The 18,371-nt window shown below is 37.2% G+C and overlaps 1 protein-coding gene across 2 annotated transcripts in view; it reads left to right on the forward strand.

Annotated features, from left to right (window-relative positions):
* RAP1A (RAP1A, member of RAS oncogene family) overlaps window positions 1–16,772 on the forward strand; it is a 76,790-nt gene extending 60,018 nt beyond the window's left edge. For both annotated transcript variants that reach the window (XM_036856891.1, XM_036856890.1), the window contains exons 5-8: window positions 2,457–2,597; window positions 4,062–4,205; window positions 9,215–9,330; window positions 16,076–16,772. In XM_036856891.1, coding sequence (XP_036712786.1) covers window positions 2,457–2,597; window positions 4,062–4,205; window positions 9,215–9,301 — 372 coding nt within the window. In that variant the 3' untranslated portion in view covers window positions 9,302–9,330; window positions 16,076–16,772. The remainder of the gene's footprint in view (window positions 1–2,456; window positions 2,598–4,061; window positions 4,206–9,214; window positions 9,331–16,075) is intronic.
* The last annotated feature ends 1,599 nt before the right edge of the window (window positions 16,773–18,371 follow it).

An 18,371-nucleotide genomic window follows, 5' to 3' on the forward strand; every position in this document is an offset into this window, starting at 1 on the left:
CTAGTTGCTCCGCGGCATGTGGGATCCTCCCAGACCAGGGCTCGAACCCGTGTCCCCTGCATTGGCAGGCAGATTCTCAACCACTGCGCCACCAGGGAAGCCCCAAGACTGACTCTTGACACCATGGTCATTCATTTATTTAAAAAACTTTTTTTGCTTTTTAATAGTATTTTAACATCTCAAGGGACTGGTGACAGATACGTGTGTTCTGACAAAAATCTTTAGGATTATTTTGAGCCTCATTTTTCACATGCTTAAATGAGTATAATGACGTTTAGTACATTATAGGGTGCTGATAATGATCAAATGAGATAGTGATTATAAATCACTTGGCACGAAATGTCTTTTATATAGTATGAGCTCTGTGTATTTGCTTTTATTTTCATTGTCTTCATTTGTCATCACCTTTTTAGTTGTTTAATTAATTAATGATGGTTTTATTCTGCCACAATTATACTACCACAAAAAATGCACACATTAAATGACTTTCTTTTCTTTTTTTTTTCTCCATATACATAGACTTTACCTATTAGGCAATTCCTAGCTTTAAAATGGAGGGTATTCTTAAATGTTTTAAGTTGTTTTAAAATTCAGCACAAATATTCCCACTATAATTTTATAAATGGTGAGAAAGCTTCAGATCAAAAAAACTTAAGCATACTGGAGCAATTAGAGTACGAATTATACCATATTTTTCTCTTCTGTGGGAAAATGGATCTTGATTCCAACAGGAAGCTTTGCATCACTGGAACTCCTTCTTTCTTATATCAGCTGAATTGAGATCTCCCCCTCTTGCCACTTCTCCCAACCCCCAAATTTCCTAGCTTCTGAATCAGCAATAATTCTTTGTTCCCAAAGACCCCAACAGTTAAAAAAAAAAATACTTTCTATTTCTTCCTTTCACAGACTCCACAAGTGTGAGGGCATTGTTTCTTCCTCCTCTTGTCCAAATTAAGAAAATTTTCCCCTTCTGCAGAGATCTTTCACTTGTGCTCTCAAATATCTTGTATTTCTACCATCCTAGCACTCAGCATGCTGTGTTGTAATTTTCTGTTTACTTGTCTGTCCCCAGTGCCTTGCATAACATTTGGAAAGTAGTTGATGCTCTTTGATCTTGTTCTAGATCACTCCTTACTCCTTGAGGATTTTTGCTTACTTTCTCCAACACTGCTTTAGTCCGAATTCTTGGTGATTTTAGTATCCAAATAGAATCTTTACGGGTAATATAGATGTTCCAGTAGCTTGGCCTCTCAGTTCCTTGACCTCTACCCTGCTTCAGTCATTCATGCCCGTGGTCTTTACCCTAGACTATATGATTACCAGTAACATAATACCATCTTAAATCTCATTTTCAAGTGTCCTACTCTCTACTAACCATCTCTTGTTTCTCCATCTCACTTCCTTTCATACCCTTCAACCTGACTGTAATCTGCAGTCTGTTAAATCTAACATCTTTGATTATCTCTCATATCCTCAACCCCCTCTTTACACAGCTTCAAGTCCATGGTCTCTCATTCATAATCAATCCCTCGGATATATCCTCAACTTCCTTGACTTTTCAGCAACCTTTGACTCAGTAGATCATTATCCTTATCTGTAAAAATTTTATTCATTTGACTTCTAGGAAACAGCACTTGCTTGGTTTTCTCCCTGTATGATTCGTTACTCCTAAATCTCCTTTCCTGATTTGTCTTCATTTCCCCAACCTCTTAATGTTGGAGGGCCTCAGGGTTCAGTACTTGGACTTCTTTTTTCCAAAAACCCTACCTTGGACATCATCTTTTGTAGCACCAAAATAATTAAAATCTGTATATAAAAGGGAACTAGATACAGTTTTTCTAAATCACACAGAAACAAATTAAAGTGGTTAAGATTTCCCTTCTAATTCTATAGTTGTTTCTAGTCATGTACGGAGGGGACAGGAACATTCATCTCAAATTTTCCAGAAACCATGTATCACGTCTTATGTTTCCTGTCATGATAACATGTAATAAAGAATTCAGGGCTTCCCTGGTGGCGCAGTGGTTAAGAATCCACCTGCCAATGCAGGGGACACAGGTTCGAGCCCTGGTCCGGGAAGATCCCACATGCCGCGGAGCAACTAAGCCCGTTCGCTACAACTACTGAGCCTGCTCTCTAGAGCCCGCGAGCCACAACTACTGAGCCTGCGTGCTGCAACTACTGAAGCCCGCGTGCCTAGAGCCCATGCTCCGCAACAAGAGAAGCCACCGCAATGAGAAGCCCGTGCACCGCAACGAAGAGCAGCCCCCACTCGCAACTAAAGAAAGCCCGCGTGCAACAACAAAGACCCAGTGCAGCCAAAAAAATAAATAAATACATACATACATACATTAAAAAAAAAAAAATTCAGTAGCTCACTTGTGATTATTCTGATTTAAACTGTTTCAATATACATTTAAGAAGTCATATTTATAATTGCATATTTTTTATTATAGGAGCAATTTACAGCGATGAGGGATTTGTATATGAAGAATGGCCAAGGGTTTGCACTAGTATATTCTATTACAGCTCAGTCCACGTTTAATGACTTACAAGACCTGAGAGAACAGATTTTACGGGTTAAGGACACAGAAGATGTAAGTATTTCTCTCTATATATAGCATACTGCCATCTCTCTGTGGCCAAATAAAAAGTGTCCATTTTCTCTATCAGTAGAGGATTTAGAGGGTATTTACCATGCGCCTAAGAGCCCTGGTGACCAAAAACATTTTTCAGCTTTCTAAATTTACCTACAGATAATATGCTGAGATGGTTAGAAAAGAAGGACACGTTTGTAAAGTTCTTCTTTCTCTACTGCACTTATGACCTACATGGTGCTATGTGGGTCATAAGTGCAGTGGAGAAAGAAGAATCAAAGAGTACTTGGTAGAAGAAGGGGGACTCCAGTTGGGCTTGGAAAGTTGGTGGTTATGTCAGAAACAGTGTTCAGAGAACATTATCAAGAACCGTAATGCTATGTTCCTATTTCTAAAATTCTGTTGGTACAGTTTTTACTTAGTTTTTTCCTTTGAATTATGTTAAAGATTTTAATTAACTTGCATTTTTATATTTTTTAATTTTGTTTTTGTTTTAGAATTCTTTTTTTAATGTTAATTTTTTATTGTGATAAAATATATTGTTTTAGAATTCTTGTCTTATTTGATGAATAGCATCGTTGTTGTGCCTTTTTGCAAAGATTAAATGTATATTTTACGTTTGTCTCAGTTTTGAGCTACAGAAAGTTCCTTTTCAAAAGTTGTATAAATTAGGATATAAAATTTCATTTGTACCTTCCTTTCTGTTTTTGTGTGTTCTCTCTCATTATTAATGGGAACATGGGCACCTGCTTAGGACCTCAACTTTGGGTAATACTGTAGGCGGGAGGAATTTGCACCATATGACTCATGACCAACCATAACCTAATGAATAGTTCTCTTTCTTCCCATGACTAATTCATCTAAGAGAGTTCTCTTTTCATAGGCAATTACATGCAAATCACTGAACTCTGGTAATGTTAATCTCTTTATCCCGTGTAATAAACTAAAGATTGAGTTGTAGATGAAGACATAGCTACTCAGTGGCTGTATTTTTATTCTTACTTTTCCTTAATATCTCACTTAAGCTAGTCTTCAGATCTAGATGTCAGTTGTAGAAGTAAAACTTATTAACGTGTTGGTCTTGCCACTACTGTTGGCATTTTTTGGTCCTGTGAGATGAGGCACTTAAAACACACCAAGACAATGAGTATTGCAGGAGGTTCCTTTTCCTTCAGATTTTTCTACTTGGAGTTCAGCCATCAGCATTAGTCCACCTGAGAATTTTGGGATTATAGTCTTAAAATAATTTAGCAGATCAATGTTGTAGAATCTCGTCCATATTTTTTCTGTCTCTTCCCCCTCCATTTTCCCCCCAACACACATACATACACCTTTTTTTAAGCACTTGATGAAGATCATAGTCCTAACTAACACATTTCAGTTGGTGGCTGGTAGTTGCTTACTTATAAAAGCCTGAGTAACAAGTATGTTAGGGCTTATTATATGATTTTTTCCTTCCCGCAGGTTCCAATGATTTTGGTTGGTAATAAATGTGACCTGGAAGATGAGCGAGTAGTTGGCAAAGAACAGGGTCAGAATTTAGCAAGACAGTGGTGTAACTGTGCCTTTTTAGAATCTTCTGCAAAGTCGAAGATCAACGTTAATGAGGTAAACTACAGCTGCTAGGCAGCACAAATAAGTGCCTTTTTAGTTTCCTTTCTTTGAAGTTAACAGCCAAAAACATTTTTTTAAAAAGAAAAAATGGTGTTCTTTTAAGTAGTCTATCAATTTATGGAAAACACTAAGTAATTCCTAGAAACCACATTCCTTCTCTTATATGAAATCACTTTGATGGCTGTGATGAGGACACTTATATTTACCTTGTTGGCAAAGAGGTAGTTTAAGTTAAAGAATATGTTTTTTAAAGTCCTGCTAAGCCTCTAAATGATAAGCCAGAAAGTGGTGTGTGAAAATTGTCACATCACCCTTGTATTATAACAATTACCTATGCAGATGTGTGTAAAAAGGTTGTAAAGTCAAGGAGAAAAATACAAAAATCAAAGTAGTTACTGTAATGAACTTACGTTGTACAGAAAGATATCATGGAATTTGGTGTTTTGAGTCCTGCTTCCCTTTGGTGCATGACTCAAAGGGAAGAATCTGTGTGAGTGTGGGTGGATACAGAACTATAATTCACTCGGTCTTTTAGGCCTGATACAGCAGGTGCACAAGGCTTTTTTTGTCCGTGACTTAACTACTCCACTGTCCTGAGAACATAGCTGGGGACAGGAATGCTTAACAGGTAAGCTTGCCTGCCTAGATGTAAAGGGCCAATAGTTTACTGGATCCCTAAAAGATTAGTGCAATCCCCAACTGCGACCACTACATCCAAGCAAAATCTTAAGAGGTTCCTTTGCTTTTGTTAATTTTAACATAAGGCTTTTTTTTTTTCTTAAAAAAAAAAAAAAAAAAAAAGCAGAGTAGGCTTCTTTCCTTTCCCAGTAGTACAAAAGTCTTCATTTGCCAGTGTGCTTGCCATTTGTAGCATCACAGGTAATCAGTCAGAGTTCAGCACACTTACAACATAGATGGCAGTTTAAGACTGGTTTAGGTTATCAGAGTCCTCTGGTGTGTTTTTGCTTCCTATTCCTCTCTGGCCTTTGGTTCTTTTGGTCACCTTTCCTTGACTGATATTACGGTTGTAGACTATTATCTGACTTTTTAAATGACCAAATTACTTTAAAAGTGTGGCACGAAAAAAATTTAAGCTTGCGGGACTTCACTGGTGGCGAGGTGGTTAAGAATCCGCCTGCCAATACAGGGTACACGGGTTCATGCCCCAGTCTGGGAAGATCTCACATGCTGTGGAGCAGCTGAGCCCGCACCCTAGAGCCCGTGCTCTACAACAAGGAGAGGCCACCGGAATGAGAAGCCCGCGCACCACGACGGAGACCCAACGCAGCCGTAAATAAATAAATAAGTTTTACAAATAATAAGTCAAAGCTTGCCTTTCAGGTAAAACCAGTTTTAATAAATACATAAAAATAAGAAATTCATAAATTTTATTTATTCAGCAAATACTCATTGTGTGCCTATGTGCCTGGCACTGTGTTAGGCACCAGGGTAACAGTCATTTAGACAGACACTACTCTTGCCCTCAAGAAGTTTACATCCTAATGGGGAACAAAGTCCTGCTGAGATCTTCACCAACGGTTATTTCTAATTCACTGCCAAGTAAATGAAAGGAAGTATGAAATGCTTCCAGTTTCAACTTTCTCTGTTGTGGAATTACAGTTTCATAGATGTTATTCTGAAAAACATGGCTGATCATAAAATGTTAATTTTTGGTTTAGTCTCCCCCCCACCACCACCAAAAAAGAAAAGAGAGAGAGAGAACTTTGAGGTAAAACACATAAACACATGAGGTAAAACAATGAGCTTGGCTAGGGGAGTAGTAGTGCATGGTCACTATCTGCAGGATGATTGGCCTTAGAGATCTAGTTCCTGCTGTCCTGTGATCACCCTCACTGGTACCCAACCACCAAGTCCATAGGGCTCGGCCGAGGTTGAGTTGGGCCAGGGTCCAGTGAGCACAGTGGACAGGAGGTATTCCTTGCCTTTCAAGCATTACCTGTTTGTGGGAACTTACATGCTACTAAATCTCCCTCCTCTGAGTTTCAGTTTCCCATGCAGCAGAGGTACTTTTTCACAGTAGCCTCATTGAAATCAACCATTGACATGAAGGTTTATAAAACAAAAATAGAAAAAAAATACAACAAAATGAAATACATTAGCTATTTAAGGTTCTTTACTCTTTTGGAAAACATACAAACTTTATGCTAGAAATTCTTGAAAGTATAATAATTTCCTTCTTTTAATATTTCTCTCTTGATAGCCTAATAATCCAACTACAGAGTTTTGGGGGTAGTTAATAGTTCCTCAGACAGCTAATGCCTTGAAAATATGTGTGTGGTTTCTGAGTGCCTGAAGATAGAGGGATCATACTTTCACACGATTGAACGCTTGGACTCAAGTTTGAAATCAGACAGGGACATCCTGCTTAACTAAATTGCCCTCTAATTCTCTACTATCTATATCAGAGAATATATAATATATAATTTTTTTAAAAAAACTTTTGGGACTTCCCTGGAGGTCCAGTGGGTAAGACTGCATGCTCCCAATGCAGGGGGCCCAGGTTTGGTCCCTGGTCGGGGAACCAGATCCCGCATGCACGCCGCAAGTAAGAAGTCCGCATGCCTCAACTTAAAAAAAAAAAAAAAAAAAATCCCGCATGCTGCAACGAAGATCCCACGTGCCGCAGCTAAGACCCAGCACAGCCAAAATAAATAAATAAGTAATAAATAAATAAATATTTTTTAAAAAGTAAAAAAACTCATCATTTTTGTTGTGTTTTGAAAGTAGTACATAGTTGTATCAGAATCACATCAGTCTTAATCAAGAATTAATTGTTCTTTGCTGATGCTGGAATAATAATTGGAATCAAAACATCCCAATTAAGGAATGATAGAGGGATTGAGAAATTATTCTGTGTTCCCTTTAGACTTTTCTGTAGTTCAGAAGGATGAGGAAGAACCTAGGCTGAGGGCTTTCAGCATATCTAACCAAATAACTATAGTTCGAACTTGCCCTCATCACTGCTGCTGTGAGGTAGGCACCGTTTGCCAAGGAAATCCTTAAGGGTAATACCACAAAACCAGTTACCATTTTGTTTTGTACCAGAAACCCATGGCTACCATGAAGAAATGTGCTGTTTTGATTAATTTACTATTTTAGTTTATCCTTTTGTTATTTTTCACTTATAGATTATGCACTGAGGCTGGGGAACTAATGAGATTTTGTTTATGGCTTATGAATATTAAGTTCTTGAAGGGCTTTGGAGTTGTGAAACAGAAACTACCATTTTGTTCATAAACTCTTATGTTTTCAACTTTCTTAGAAATAAGATAATAGAATTAAATGGTTTAAAGAAAATGGGAGAGTGGGTAGGATGGACCAGAAAGAAAAGAATATAAATGAATCAATAGCTTTGGGATAAATCATTTGGTAGTGGTCCCCCCTTCAACAATTAATTTAGGCTAATAATCTTAGGAACATTATTTTTTTAATTGAAGTATGGTTTGCTGTACAATATTATATGTTATAGGTGTACAGTGTAGTGATTCATAATTTTTAAAGGTTATATTCCATTTATAGTTATTATAAAATATTGGCTATATTCCCCATGTTGTACAGTATATCTTGTAGCTTATTTTATACCTAATAGTTTGTACCTCTTAACCCCTACCCCTATATTGCCCCTCCCCCCTTCCTCTCCCCACTGGTAACCACTAGTTTGTTCTATTTGTGAGTCTGCTTCTTTTTTGTTATATTCACTAGTTTGTTGTATTTTTTAGATTGCACATATAAATGATATCACACAATATTTGTCTTTCTCTGTCTGACTTATTTCACTTAGCATAATGCTTTCTAAGTCCATCCATGTTGCTGCAAATGGCAAAATTTCGTTCTTCTTTATAGCAGAGTAGTATTCCATTGTATATATACACCCCATCGTCTTTATCCATTCATCTGTTGATGGACACTTCCATATCTTGGCAGTTGCAGATAATGTTGCTATGAACATTGGGGTGCATGTATCTTTTTTTTAAAATATTTATTTATTTACTTCTTTACTTACTTACGTACTTGGCTGCGCCAGGTCTTAGTTGTGGCACTCAGGATCTTTTTTTTTAGTTGCGGCATGCAGACCTCTTAGTTGCAGCACACATGTGGGTCTAGTTCCCTGACTAGGGATCGAACCCAGGCCTCCTGAATTGGGAGCATGGAGTGTTACCCACTGGACCACCAGGGAAGTCCCATGGGGTGCATGTATCTTTTCAAATTAGTGTTTTTGGGTTTTTTTTGGATATATACCCAGGAGTGGAATTGCTGGGTCATATGGTAGCTCTATTTTTAGTTTTCTTGAGAAACCTCCATACTGTTTTCCACAGTGGCTGCACCAGTTTACATTCCCACTGACAGTGTAGGAGGGTTCCCTTTTCTTCACATCTTCATCAACATTTGTTATTTGTGTTCTTTTTGATAACTGCCATTCTAACAGGTGTGAGGTGATATCTCATTGCGGTTTTGATTTGCATTTCCCTGATGATGAGCGATGTTGAGCATCTTTTTATGTGCCTGTTGGCCACCTGCATTTCTTCTTTGGAAAAATGTACATTTGGGAAAATGTTACTAACTGGTGAATATGGGTGAAGAAAATACATAAGTTCTTGGTACCTGCAACTTTTCTGTAAGTTTGAAGTTTTTAAAAAATAAAGCAAGTATAAAGATATAAGTGAAGCATTAACTATTCTCTTAATAATTAGGTTTTTGAAGCACTGAAGATTCCACTTCACTATCTTATTTTTTTCACTACTAATTCTTTTTATTAATTTGTTATTGAATATCTCTAAGAGCAAGTGTATTTCCCTCATTGTAAGTAGGTAAGTTGTGCTTTACCCTGACTGAAAATCAGCTGAGGCTTCTAAGAAACCAGCTGTTAAAGCAGCAAAATACAGATCCAAGAGCAGAATAATATTTCACAGAATCAAGATTGTTTTGTGGAACAAGGTCTCAAATATTGGTTGAATAAGTACCTTTTTCTTGTTTTTATTTAGATATTTTATGACCTGGTCAGACAGATAAATAGAAAAACACCAGTGGAAAAGAAGAAGCCTAAAAAGAAATCATGTCTGCTGCTTTAGACCCACAATAAGCAGCAGCTCTGAGCCAGGTAAGATGCTAAAAGCAGAGCAGATACCTTTCTCATCCTCTTATTTTGGGCTTTCCCCAACATTAACCACTTCCCATTTCACCTCTTAGGGTATTTCCAGGCTTCTGTAATTTGTAAATGTTTTACATAACTTATAGATATGTTCATCTACTGGGTAATTTTTCTCTTTCTCCATGAGATTCTAAGCTGTCTGAGGGAGGGCAAGGATCATGTGTGTTTTGCTCACCAGTACATCCCCAGTGCCTGGTACAGAATGGGTGATCAAAAAATAGTGGTTGAATGAATAGAAAGCCTTCCACGGTCACACCGAAATTCATGCTGAATTGAAGTGGAACAGTGGTTTATCTGAAAAAAAAAAATTTTTTTTGATGAAATATTTCAAAGTGAGCACACTCATATATATCAGTAATAGTCATTCCTCCTCAGATGTAATCCCAGCCCTGATTCCTGACACAATGGATTAGTTTTGCCTCTCTTTGAACTTAACAGAAACAAAAACACTTAATGTGTTATTTTACGTGTGGCTGCTTTCACTCAAAAATGTTTTTGAGGGCTTCCCTGGTGGCGCAGTGGTTGAGAATCTGCCTGCCAATGCAGGGGACACGGGTTCGAGCCCTGGTCTGGGAAGATCCCACATGCCGCGGAGCAGCTGGGCCCGTGAGCCACAATTACTGAGCCTGCGCGTCTGGAGCCTGTGCTCCACAACAAGAGAGGCCGCAATAGTGAGAGGCCCGTGCACCGCGATGAAGAGTGGCCCCCGCTTGCCACAACTAGAGAAAGCCCTCGCACAGAAACGAAGACCCAACACAGCCAAAAATAAATAAAATTTTTTTAAAAATTAAAAAAAAAAAAACAGATAACAGCTGTAACTCACGCTTGTAGCTGTAACAAAATACATTTAAAAAAAATGTTTTTGAGAATAATCCTTTTTGCATACAGCAGTAGTTTATTTTTATTGTATGACTATACTAACAATATATTTATGTATTCTGCTGTTGATGGACATTTGGGTACTTTTCAGGAACAAGTATGGTGCCTGTGCACTTTCTATTTTTTCTTTTTTTCTTTTTTTTTTTTTGAGATGATCATATGGTTTTTATTCTTCAATTTGTTAATATGGTGTATCACATTGATTGATTTGTGTATATTGAAGAATCCTTGCATCCCTGGGATAAATCCCACTTGATCATGGAGTATGATCCTTCTAATGTGTTGTTGGATTCTGTTTGCTAGTATTTTGTTGAGGATTTTTGCATCTATATTCATCAGTGATATTGGTCTGTAATTTTCTCTTTTTGTAGTATCTTTGTCTGGTTTTGGTATCAGAGTGATGGTGGCTTCATAGAATGAGTTTGGGAGTGTGCCTTCCTCTGCAATTTTTTGGAAGAGTTTGAGAAGGATGGGTGTTAGCTCTTCTCTAAATGTTTGATAGAATTCACCTGTGAAGCCATCTGGTCCTGGGCTTTTGTTTGTTGGAATATTTTTAATCACAGTTTCAATTTCATTACTTGTGATTGGTCTGTTCATATTTTCTATTTCTCCCTGGCTCAGTCTTGGAAGGTTATACCTTTCTAAGAATTTGTCCAGTTCTTCCAGGTTGTCCATTTTATTGGCATAGAGTTGCTTGTAGTAGTCTCTTAGGATGTTTTGTATTTCTGTGGTGTCTGTTGTAACTTCTCCTTTTTCATTTCTAATTTTATAGATTTGAGTCCTCTCCCTCTTTTTCTTGATGAGTCTGGCTAATGGTTTATCAATTTTGTTTAGCTTCTCAAAGAACCAGCTTTTAGTTTTATTGATCTTTGCTATTGTGTTCTTTGTTTCTATTTCATTTATTTCTGCTCTGATCTTTATGATTTCTTTCCTTCTGCTAACTTTGGGTTCTGTTTGTTCTTCTTTCTCTAGTTCCTTTAGGTGTAAGGTTAGATAGGTGTAAGGTTAGATTGTTTATTTAAGAGTTTTCTTGTTTCTTGAGGTAGGCTTGTATAGCTATAAACTTCCCTCTTAGAACTGCTTTTGCTGCATCCCATAGGTTTTGGATCGTCGTGTTTTCATTATCATTCGTCTTTAGGTACTTTTTGATTTCCTCTTTGATTTCTTCAGTGATCTCTTGGTTATTTAGTAACGTATTGTTTACCCTCCATGTGTTTGTGTTTTTTATGTTTTTTTCCCCTGTAATTCGATTTCTAATCTCATAGCATTGTGGTCAGAAAAGATGCTTGATATGATTTCAATTTTCTTAAATTTACTGAGGCTTGATTTGTGACCCAAGATGTGATCTACCCTGGAGAACGTTCCATGCGCACTTGAGAAGAAAGTGTAATCTGCTCTTTTCAGATGGAATGTCCTATAAATATCAATTAAATCTCTCTGGTCTATTGTGTCATTTAAAGCTTCTGTTTCCTTATTAATTTTCTGTTTGGATGATCTGTCCATTGGTGTAAGTGAGGTGTTAAAGTCCCCCACTCTTATTGTGTTACTGTCGATTTCCTCTTTTTTTTTTTTTTTTTTTAAACTGTTCTTAAATTTATTTATTTATTTATTTATTTTTGGCTGTGTTGGGTCTTCGTTTCTGTGTGAGGGCTTTCTTTGGTTGTGGCGAGCGGGGGCCACTCTTCATCGCGGTCGCGGGCCTCTCACTGTCGTGGCCTCTCTTGTTGCGGAGCACAGGCTCCAGACGCGCAGGCTCAGTAGTTGTGGCTCACGGGCCCAGTTGCTCTGCGGCATGTGGGATCTTCCCAGACCAGGGCTCGAACCCGTGTCCCCTGCATTGGCAGGCAGATTCTCAACCACCGCGCCACCAGGGAAGCCCCGATTTCCTCCTTTATACCTGTTAGCAGTTGCCTTATGTATTGAGGTGCTCTGTTGGGTGCATATATATTTATAATTGTTATAGATTCTTCTTGGATTGATCCCTTGATCATTATGTAGTGTCCTTCCTTGTCTCTTGTAACATTCTTTATTTTAAAGTCTATTTTATCTGATAATGAGTGTTGCTACTCCAGCTTTCTTTCGATTTCCACTTGCATGGAATATCTTTTCCCATCCCCTCACTTTCAGTCTGTATGTGTCCCTAGGTCTGAAGTGGGTCTCTTGTAGACAGCATATATATGGGTCTTGTTTTTATATCCATTCAGTAAGCCTGTGTCTTTTGGCTGGAGCATTTAATCCATTCACGTTTAAGGTAATTATCGATATGTATGTTCCTATGACCATTTTCTTAATTGTTTCGGGTTTGTTTTTGTAGGTCCTTTTCTTGTGTTTCCCACTTAGAGAAGTTCCTTTAGCATTTGTTGTAGAGCTGGTTTGGTGGTGCTGAATTCTCTTAGCTTTTGCTTCTCTGTAAAGTTTTTGACTTCTCCATCAAATCTGAATGAGATCCTTGCCGGGTAGAGTAATCTTGGTTGTAGGTTCTTCCCTTTCATCACTTTAAGTATATCATGCTACTCCCTTCTGGCTTGTAGAGTTTCTGCTGAGAAGTCAGCTGTTAACCTTATGGGAGTCCCCTTGTACGTTATTTGTCATTTTTCCCTTGCTGCTTTCAATAATTTTTCTTTGTCTTTAATTTTTGCCAGTTTGATTACTATGTGTCTCGGCATGTTTCTCCTTGGGTTTATCCTGTATGGGAGTCGCTGTGCTTCCTGGACTTGGTTGGCTATTTCCTTTCCCATGTTAGGGAAGTTTTCGACTATAATCTCTTCAAATATTTTCTCTGGTCCTTTCTCTCTCTCTTCTCCTTCTGGGACCCCTATAAAGTGAATGTTGTTGCATTTAATGTTGTCCCAGAGGTCTCTTAGGCTGTCTTCATTTCTTTTCATTCTTTTTTCTTTATTCTGTTTCTCAGCAGTGAATTCCACCATTCTGTCTTCCAGGTCACTTATCCATTCTTCTGCCTCAGTTATTCTGCTATTGATTCCTTCTAGTGTAGTTGTCATTTCAGTTATTGTATTGTCCATCTGTTTGTTTGTTCTTTAATTCTTCTAGATCTTTGTTAAACATTTCTTGCATCTTCTCGATCTTTTCCTCCGTTCTTTTTCCGAGGTCCTGGGTCATCTTCACTATCATTATTCTGAATTCTTTTTCTGGAAGGTTGCCTATCTCTACTTCATTTAGTTGTTTTTCTGGGGTTTTATCTTATTCCTTCATCTGGTACATAGCCCTCTGCCTATTCATCTTGTCTATCTTTCTGTGAATGTGGTTTTTGTTCCACAGGCTTCAGGATTGTAGTTCTTCTTGCTTCTGCTGTCTGCCCTGTGGTAGATGAAGCTCCTGTGCACCATCTTGTACAAGTCTTTATGCACATGTGCATGCATTTCTGTTTGGTGTGTGTATGTGTGTGTGTGAATGAAATGGCCAGACTGTACACTATATATGTGGTAGCTTTGGTGGATACTGCTAAGAAATTTTTCCAAGTAGTTGTACCAGTTTACACATCAACTAGCAGTTTACGAGTTCCACATCCTCCCCAAATTTAGTATTGTCAGTCTTTGTAACTTGAGCCATTCTGCTGGATGTGTGGTGGTATGTCAGTGTAGTTTTAGAAGTCATTTCCTCTCAGGTGTGGGTTGACTTCTTTCACATGTTTCTTCTGTAGGTCTGTAGGTAGTAGTCGACTTTAAGTACCACTTAAGTTTTCATTAAGTGAACCCATTGGAGAGAAATTAGTGGCCGCATTGAAGCTGCCTATCACGTAAGCAACCAGGCTGTGTGGGACCATTTGTTTGTTTTCCTTTAATTATATATTTAAATCCCCTGAACATTTTCTACTTATGTTCATCAACTCTATAAACATTACCATAAAAGAATATTTTCATGGAGTGGATTTATGATGTAATTTGATGCTAATTATGGGACTGTTACTAAACTGGGTCCCCTTAGAGGAAAGTTGGTTGTGCTAAAACTCTTGTAAGTCTCTTGGGTCTGTTTAGTAGATTACATCTTCTAGAGCACCAAATTAACTAATATGTGCTTCCTTAGAGATATGAATGAATCTCTCTTAGGGGAAACAACTGAGTAATTGTACCCCTTTTTGAAATGAAGTAGAGGGAAAACAGACAGAAAGGAGTAAAGGTCACAGATTGCCTCTGGTAGTGAGATTTCGGAAAAACAACTTCTGGCCAAATGCTTGCTTAGGCTTTTAGTGAAATCTTGAGTCAGTAACTATAAATCATCAGCTCCTTGAAGATGATTATTGTTAAAGTTGATGGTATTTGTGTTTGTTTAGGTAAGGGTACAAAGGTAGAAAAACTGAGAACTCCAGTTCCTGTTCTGAACTGTATTTAACTCTTCTATAGTTAGTTGTCTGGCTCTTTTTTTTTTAATTTTTTTTTATTTTTGGCTGCTTTGGTTCTTTGTTGCTGTGCACGGCTTTCTCTAGTTGCGGCAAGCGGGGGCTACTCTTCGTTGCGGTGTGCAGGCTTCTTATTGCGGCGGCTTCTCTTGTTGTGGAGCATGGGCTCTAGGCGCGTGGGCTTCAGTAGTTGTGGCACATGGGCTCAGTAGTTGTGGCTTGCAGGCTCTAGAGCGCGGGCTCAGTAGTTGTGGCGCACGGGCTTTGTTGCTCCACGGCATGTGGGATCTTCCCGGACCAGGGCTCAAACCCGTGTCCCCTGCATTGGCAGGCGGATTCTTAACCACTGCACCACCAGGGAAGCCCGACTGGCTCATTTTTATCATTATCTTAGCTGACCCTCGTTTAATTTCCAGTTCTCAGAAAATGTCCTTTTAGCTTGTGTTTAAAGGAAGAGGTGCCATCTCCTGGCCTATTGGGAAAATTCATTCACGTACACCCTACAGTGTACTGCTATGAGTTTTACCTTAGAGGAGAGAAATCTTGACCTAAATCTAGAAATAAGACTTTCATCCTGGTTGCATAAATTCTTAGTCTCTGATAGGTAATTCAGCTTACAATATATTTAATGTTACCTGAGATCTCTGTGCATATTTGATAATACCAAATAATAGGTCACTTAGTAATCAGAATACTTTGCAGAGCATTTTGCTGTGATTATAGACTTGAAGTGCCATGTTGATCCCATTTAAAAAGTACTGAGATATGGAATAAATTTAAATAGCAACTATAAATGTTTTTAGTAAGAGTATGTGAACCTTAAGGGCAGCTTACCTAGCCTTAGCCGTTAGGCAAAATCATACTGAAACATGTTAGTCTCTTTCTAATATGTCCTACTTTTGAAAACTGAGGAAAGAAATTCATCTTCAGGAAATTATTCCTTTAACCTAATTCTTTTCTGCTGAGCAGTAAGCCTAACTTTGAGTCTTCTGCCCTTGAAAATGGGCATCAGGTCTTTCTGTATCATTTCTTCTTGTCCTAGCCTGAATTGGAATAGGTAACTCTAATATAAATAATCATAAAATGGTTGAATAAAGAATTTCCATTGGGAAGTTGATGCAGGCATGAGTTGTTTCCTTAGTGGAAAAGGAACCTCTAAAAATAAGATGATAATGGGGTAGAAATGAAATAATCACTGTTTTCCTCTTTACTGACAGGACTGCCAGATACATATGAAACACTAAGTACAATAAAACTATTTTTTAAACATTTTTAAAGGGAGTTTAAAATAGCCTTGTTACTATATGTTTAATATAATTTAGTTATCTAATAATGGTCAGCCAAAATCATTATTTCTCTCTGTATTGTTAGATATCTACTTATTTACTATCATCTTCTGACATAAAGGTTAACCATATATATCAGTATATATATATCTGTATCTATTCAATGTTCTAGATTACAGGAATGAAGAACTGTTGCCTAATTGGAAAGTGCCAGCATTCCAGACTTCAAAAAATAAATCTGAAGAGGCTTCTCCTGTTTTATATATTATGTGAAGAATTTAGATCTTATATTGGTTTGCACAAGTTCCCTGGAGAAAAGAATTGCTCTGTGTATATCTCTTGGAAAATAAGACAATAGTATTTCTCCTTTGCAATAGCAGTTATAACAGATGTGAAAATAAATATACTTGACTCTAATATGATTATACAAAAGAGCATGGATGCATTTCAAATGTTAGATATTGCTACTATAATCAAATGATTTCATATTGACCTTTTTATCATGTTTCCTCCCTGTCAAGCACTAAAAAGTTGAACCATTATACTTTATATCTGTAATGATATAGATTATGAAAATTTCCCCTCAGACTCATTGCAGCAGATAACTTTTTTGAGTCATTGACTTCATTTTCTATTTAAAAAATTATGAAATATCATTCTGTCATTATATTCTAATTAAAATTGTTTGTGCATAATGCTTTGGAAAAATGGGTCTTTTATAGAGAAAAAAACTGGGATAACTGATTTCTATGGCTTTCAAAGCTAAAATATATAATATACTAAACCAACTCTAATATTGCTTCTTGTGTTTTACTGTCAGATTAAATTACAGCTTTTATGGATGATTAAATTTTAGTACATTTTCATTTGGTTTGTGTGTTTTTGTTATTGTTTATAGATTTAAGGCCTTTATTTTATAATGATCACGTTGTTTTAAATGCAGCAGTAGCTCCTTCCTGGCTGGTACCTGCAGAACACTTGGCTTTAAACCCCTAAGTAAATGGTGATTTCTCTACAAACAGACCTCGCACTTTCTGTTCTATATATATTTATTCCTATTATACAGTAAAATACATCAGACTACATACAATAGTTTTGTATATTCTCTCTTGATCTTAAAGATTGTATCTTATTGAATAAAATATCCCACTGTGTATTATTTTTATATGTAAAAAGATAAGTTTAATACTGTATCAGGGTTTAACTTTTACTACTTCAAATCTTCCACAGGTTGTAATTTCAAGGGAATCATTTTGCCATTGTTAATTTGTTGAGTATAAGTCCACCAATGAAATGTTATGTAAATATTTTCAAGTTTGCTTTATAATAGATCGAAGAATCTAAGAGAAGTGGGTAAAAGTGAAAAAGCATATAAAGGATGTGTCAGTTGCTTTTTCTTCAACTGTATATGAAGTAGTATAGTGGTAGTCATATGGAAAAGATTGCTAAGTTAAATTTTTAGCTGGCTATATAGTGGTGCTTTTCCTTTCCTTCCTAGTTTTTTTTTTTCTATATTTTACAAAAAGTGGGGCTTAAGTAGGACATGGACCTAGGGTGATATGACTTATGTACACCATAGAGGTAGAGCAAAACAGCTTGTTAGCCACTTAAGTGCTAGAGAGGGAAAGAAACAAGCCTAGGAAACCCTGTGCCTTGTCCCTGAATGTTGAGGAGGAGACCAGTCCTAGAAAGTCTAAATCATTGCTCAGGGATCTAGATGCTGTCTCGTTGCAACTAGGTGTGAAGTAGTGTTCATGCCTTGTTGAGACTTCCTAGGAGTGTGGTCAGCCCCATCAGTTACTAAATTGAAATTTAAAGATCAGATTTCAAATGTAAGCTCTGACCAACCTGAGAAAATGTTAAAATATTGTAAAAAAAAAAAAAAATTGGAAATTGTATTCTTTTAAGTTTCTAATAAACTTAGTTACCTAATACTTACCTTCTACTGATTCAGTTATACATATGTCTGGGACTGAGGGGCCAAAAATCTCATAAATGCAATAAATTTTTAAAAATAATAATAAGTGAAGCATTAGGGCCAGTCTGTCCAGGTCAGTGTAGCATATTTTAAGGTCCTCTAAAGTCATTCTGCTTTGAAACTCACCTCTCAAACATTCCTTTGGACTTAAAAATCATAGATAAACATCTCATAAGCGAGCAAACATTTCTAAATATTACCTGTTACATAGATTGTGTCGTTATTTTCCAGATTAAGTAGGAATTATTTTAAATAAGAATAACTCCCAGGTTACAGTCTGCTTGACTAGTAGCATAAACTCGATGTCCTCTGTTTTAGGACATGGTAGGAAAAGATGACAGGTACTGGATTTCTTTGTTACGTCTTACACAGTCTACTTGGGATAAAGGTAGAACTGTGAAGAAAAATGCCCTTGTGGCACACAGTAGTGTGCAGAGCAGGACCAGCTGAAATCAGAGACATGCATTGCTATCTCAAAGAAGTCTGCCAT

Source organism: Balaenoptera musculus, chromosome 1 (genome assembly GCF_009873245.2).
Source record: "Balaenoptera musculus isolate JJ_BM4_2016_0621 chromosome 1, mBalMus1.pri.v3, whole genome shotgun sequence".
NCBI lineage: Eukaryota > Metazoa > Chordata > Mammalia > Artiodactyla > Balaenopteridae > Balaenoptera > Balaenoptera musculus.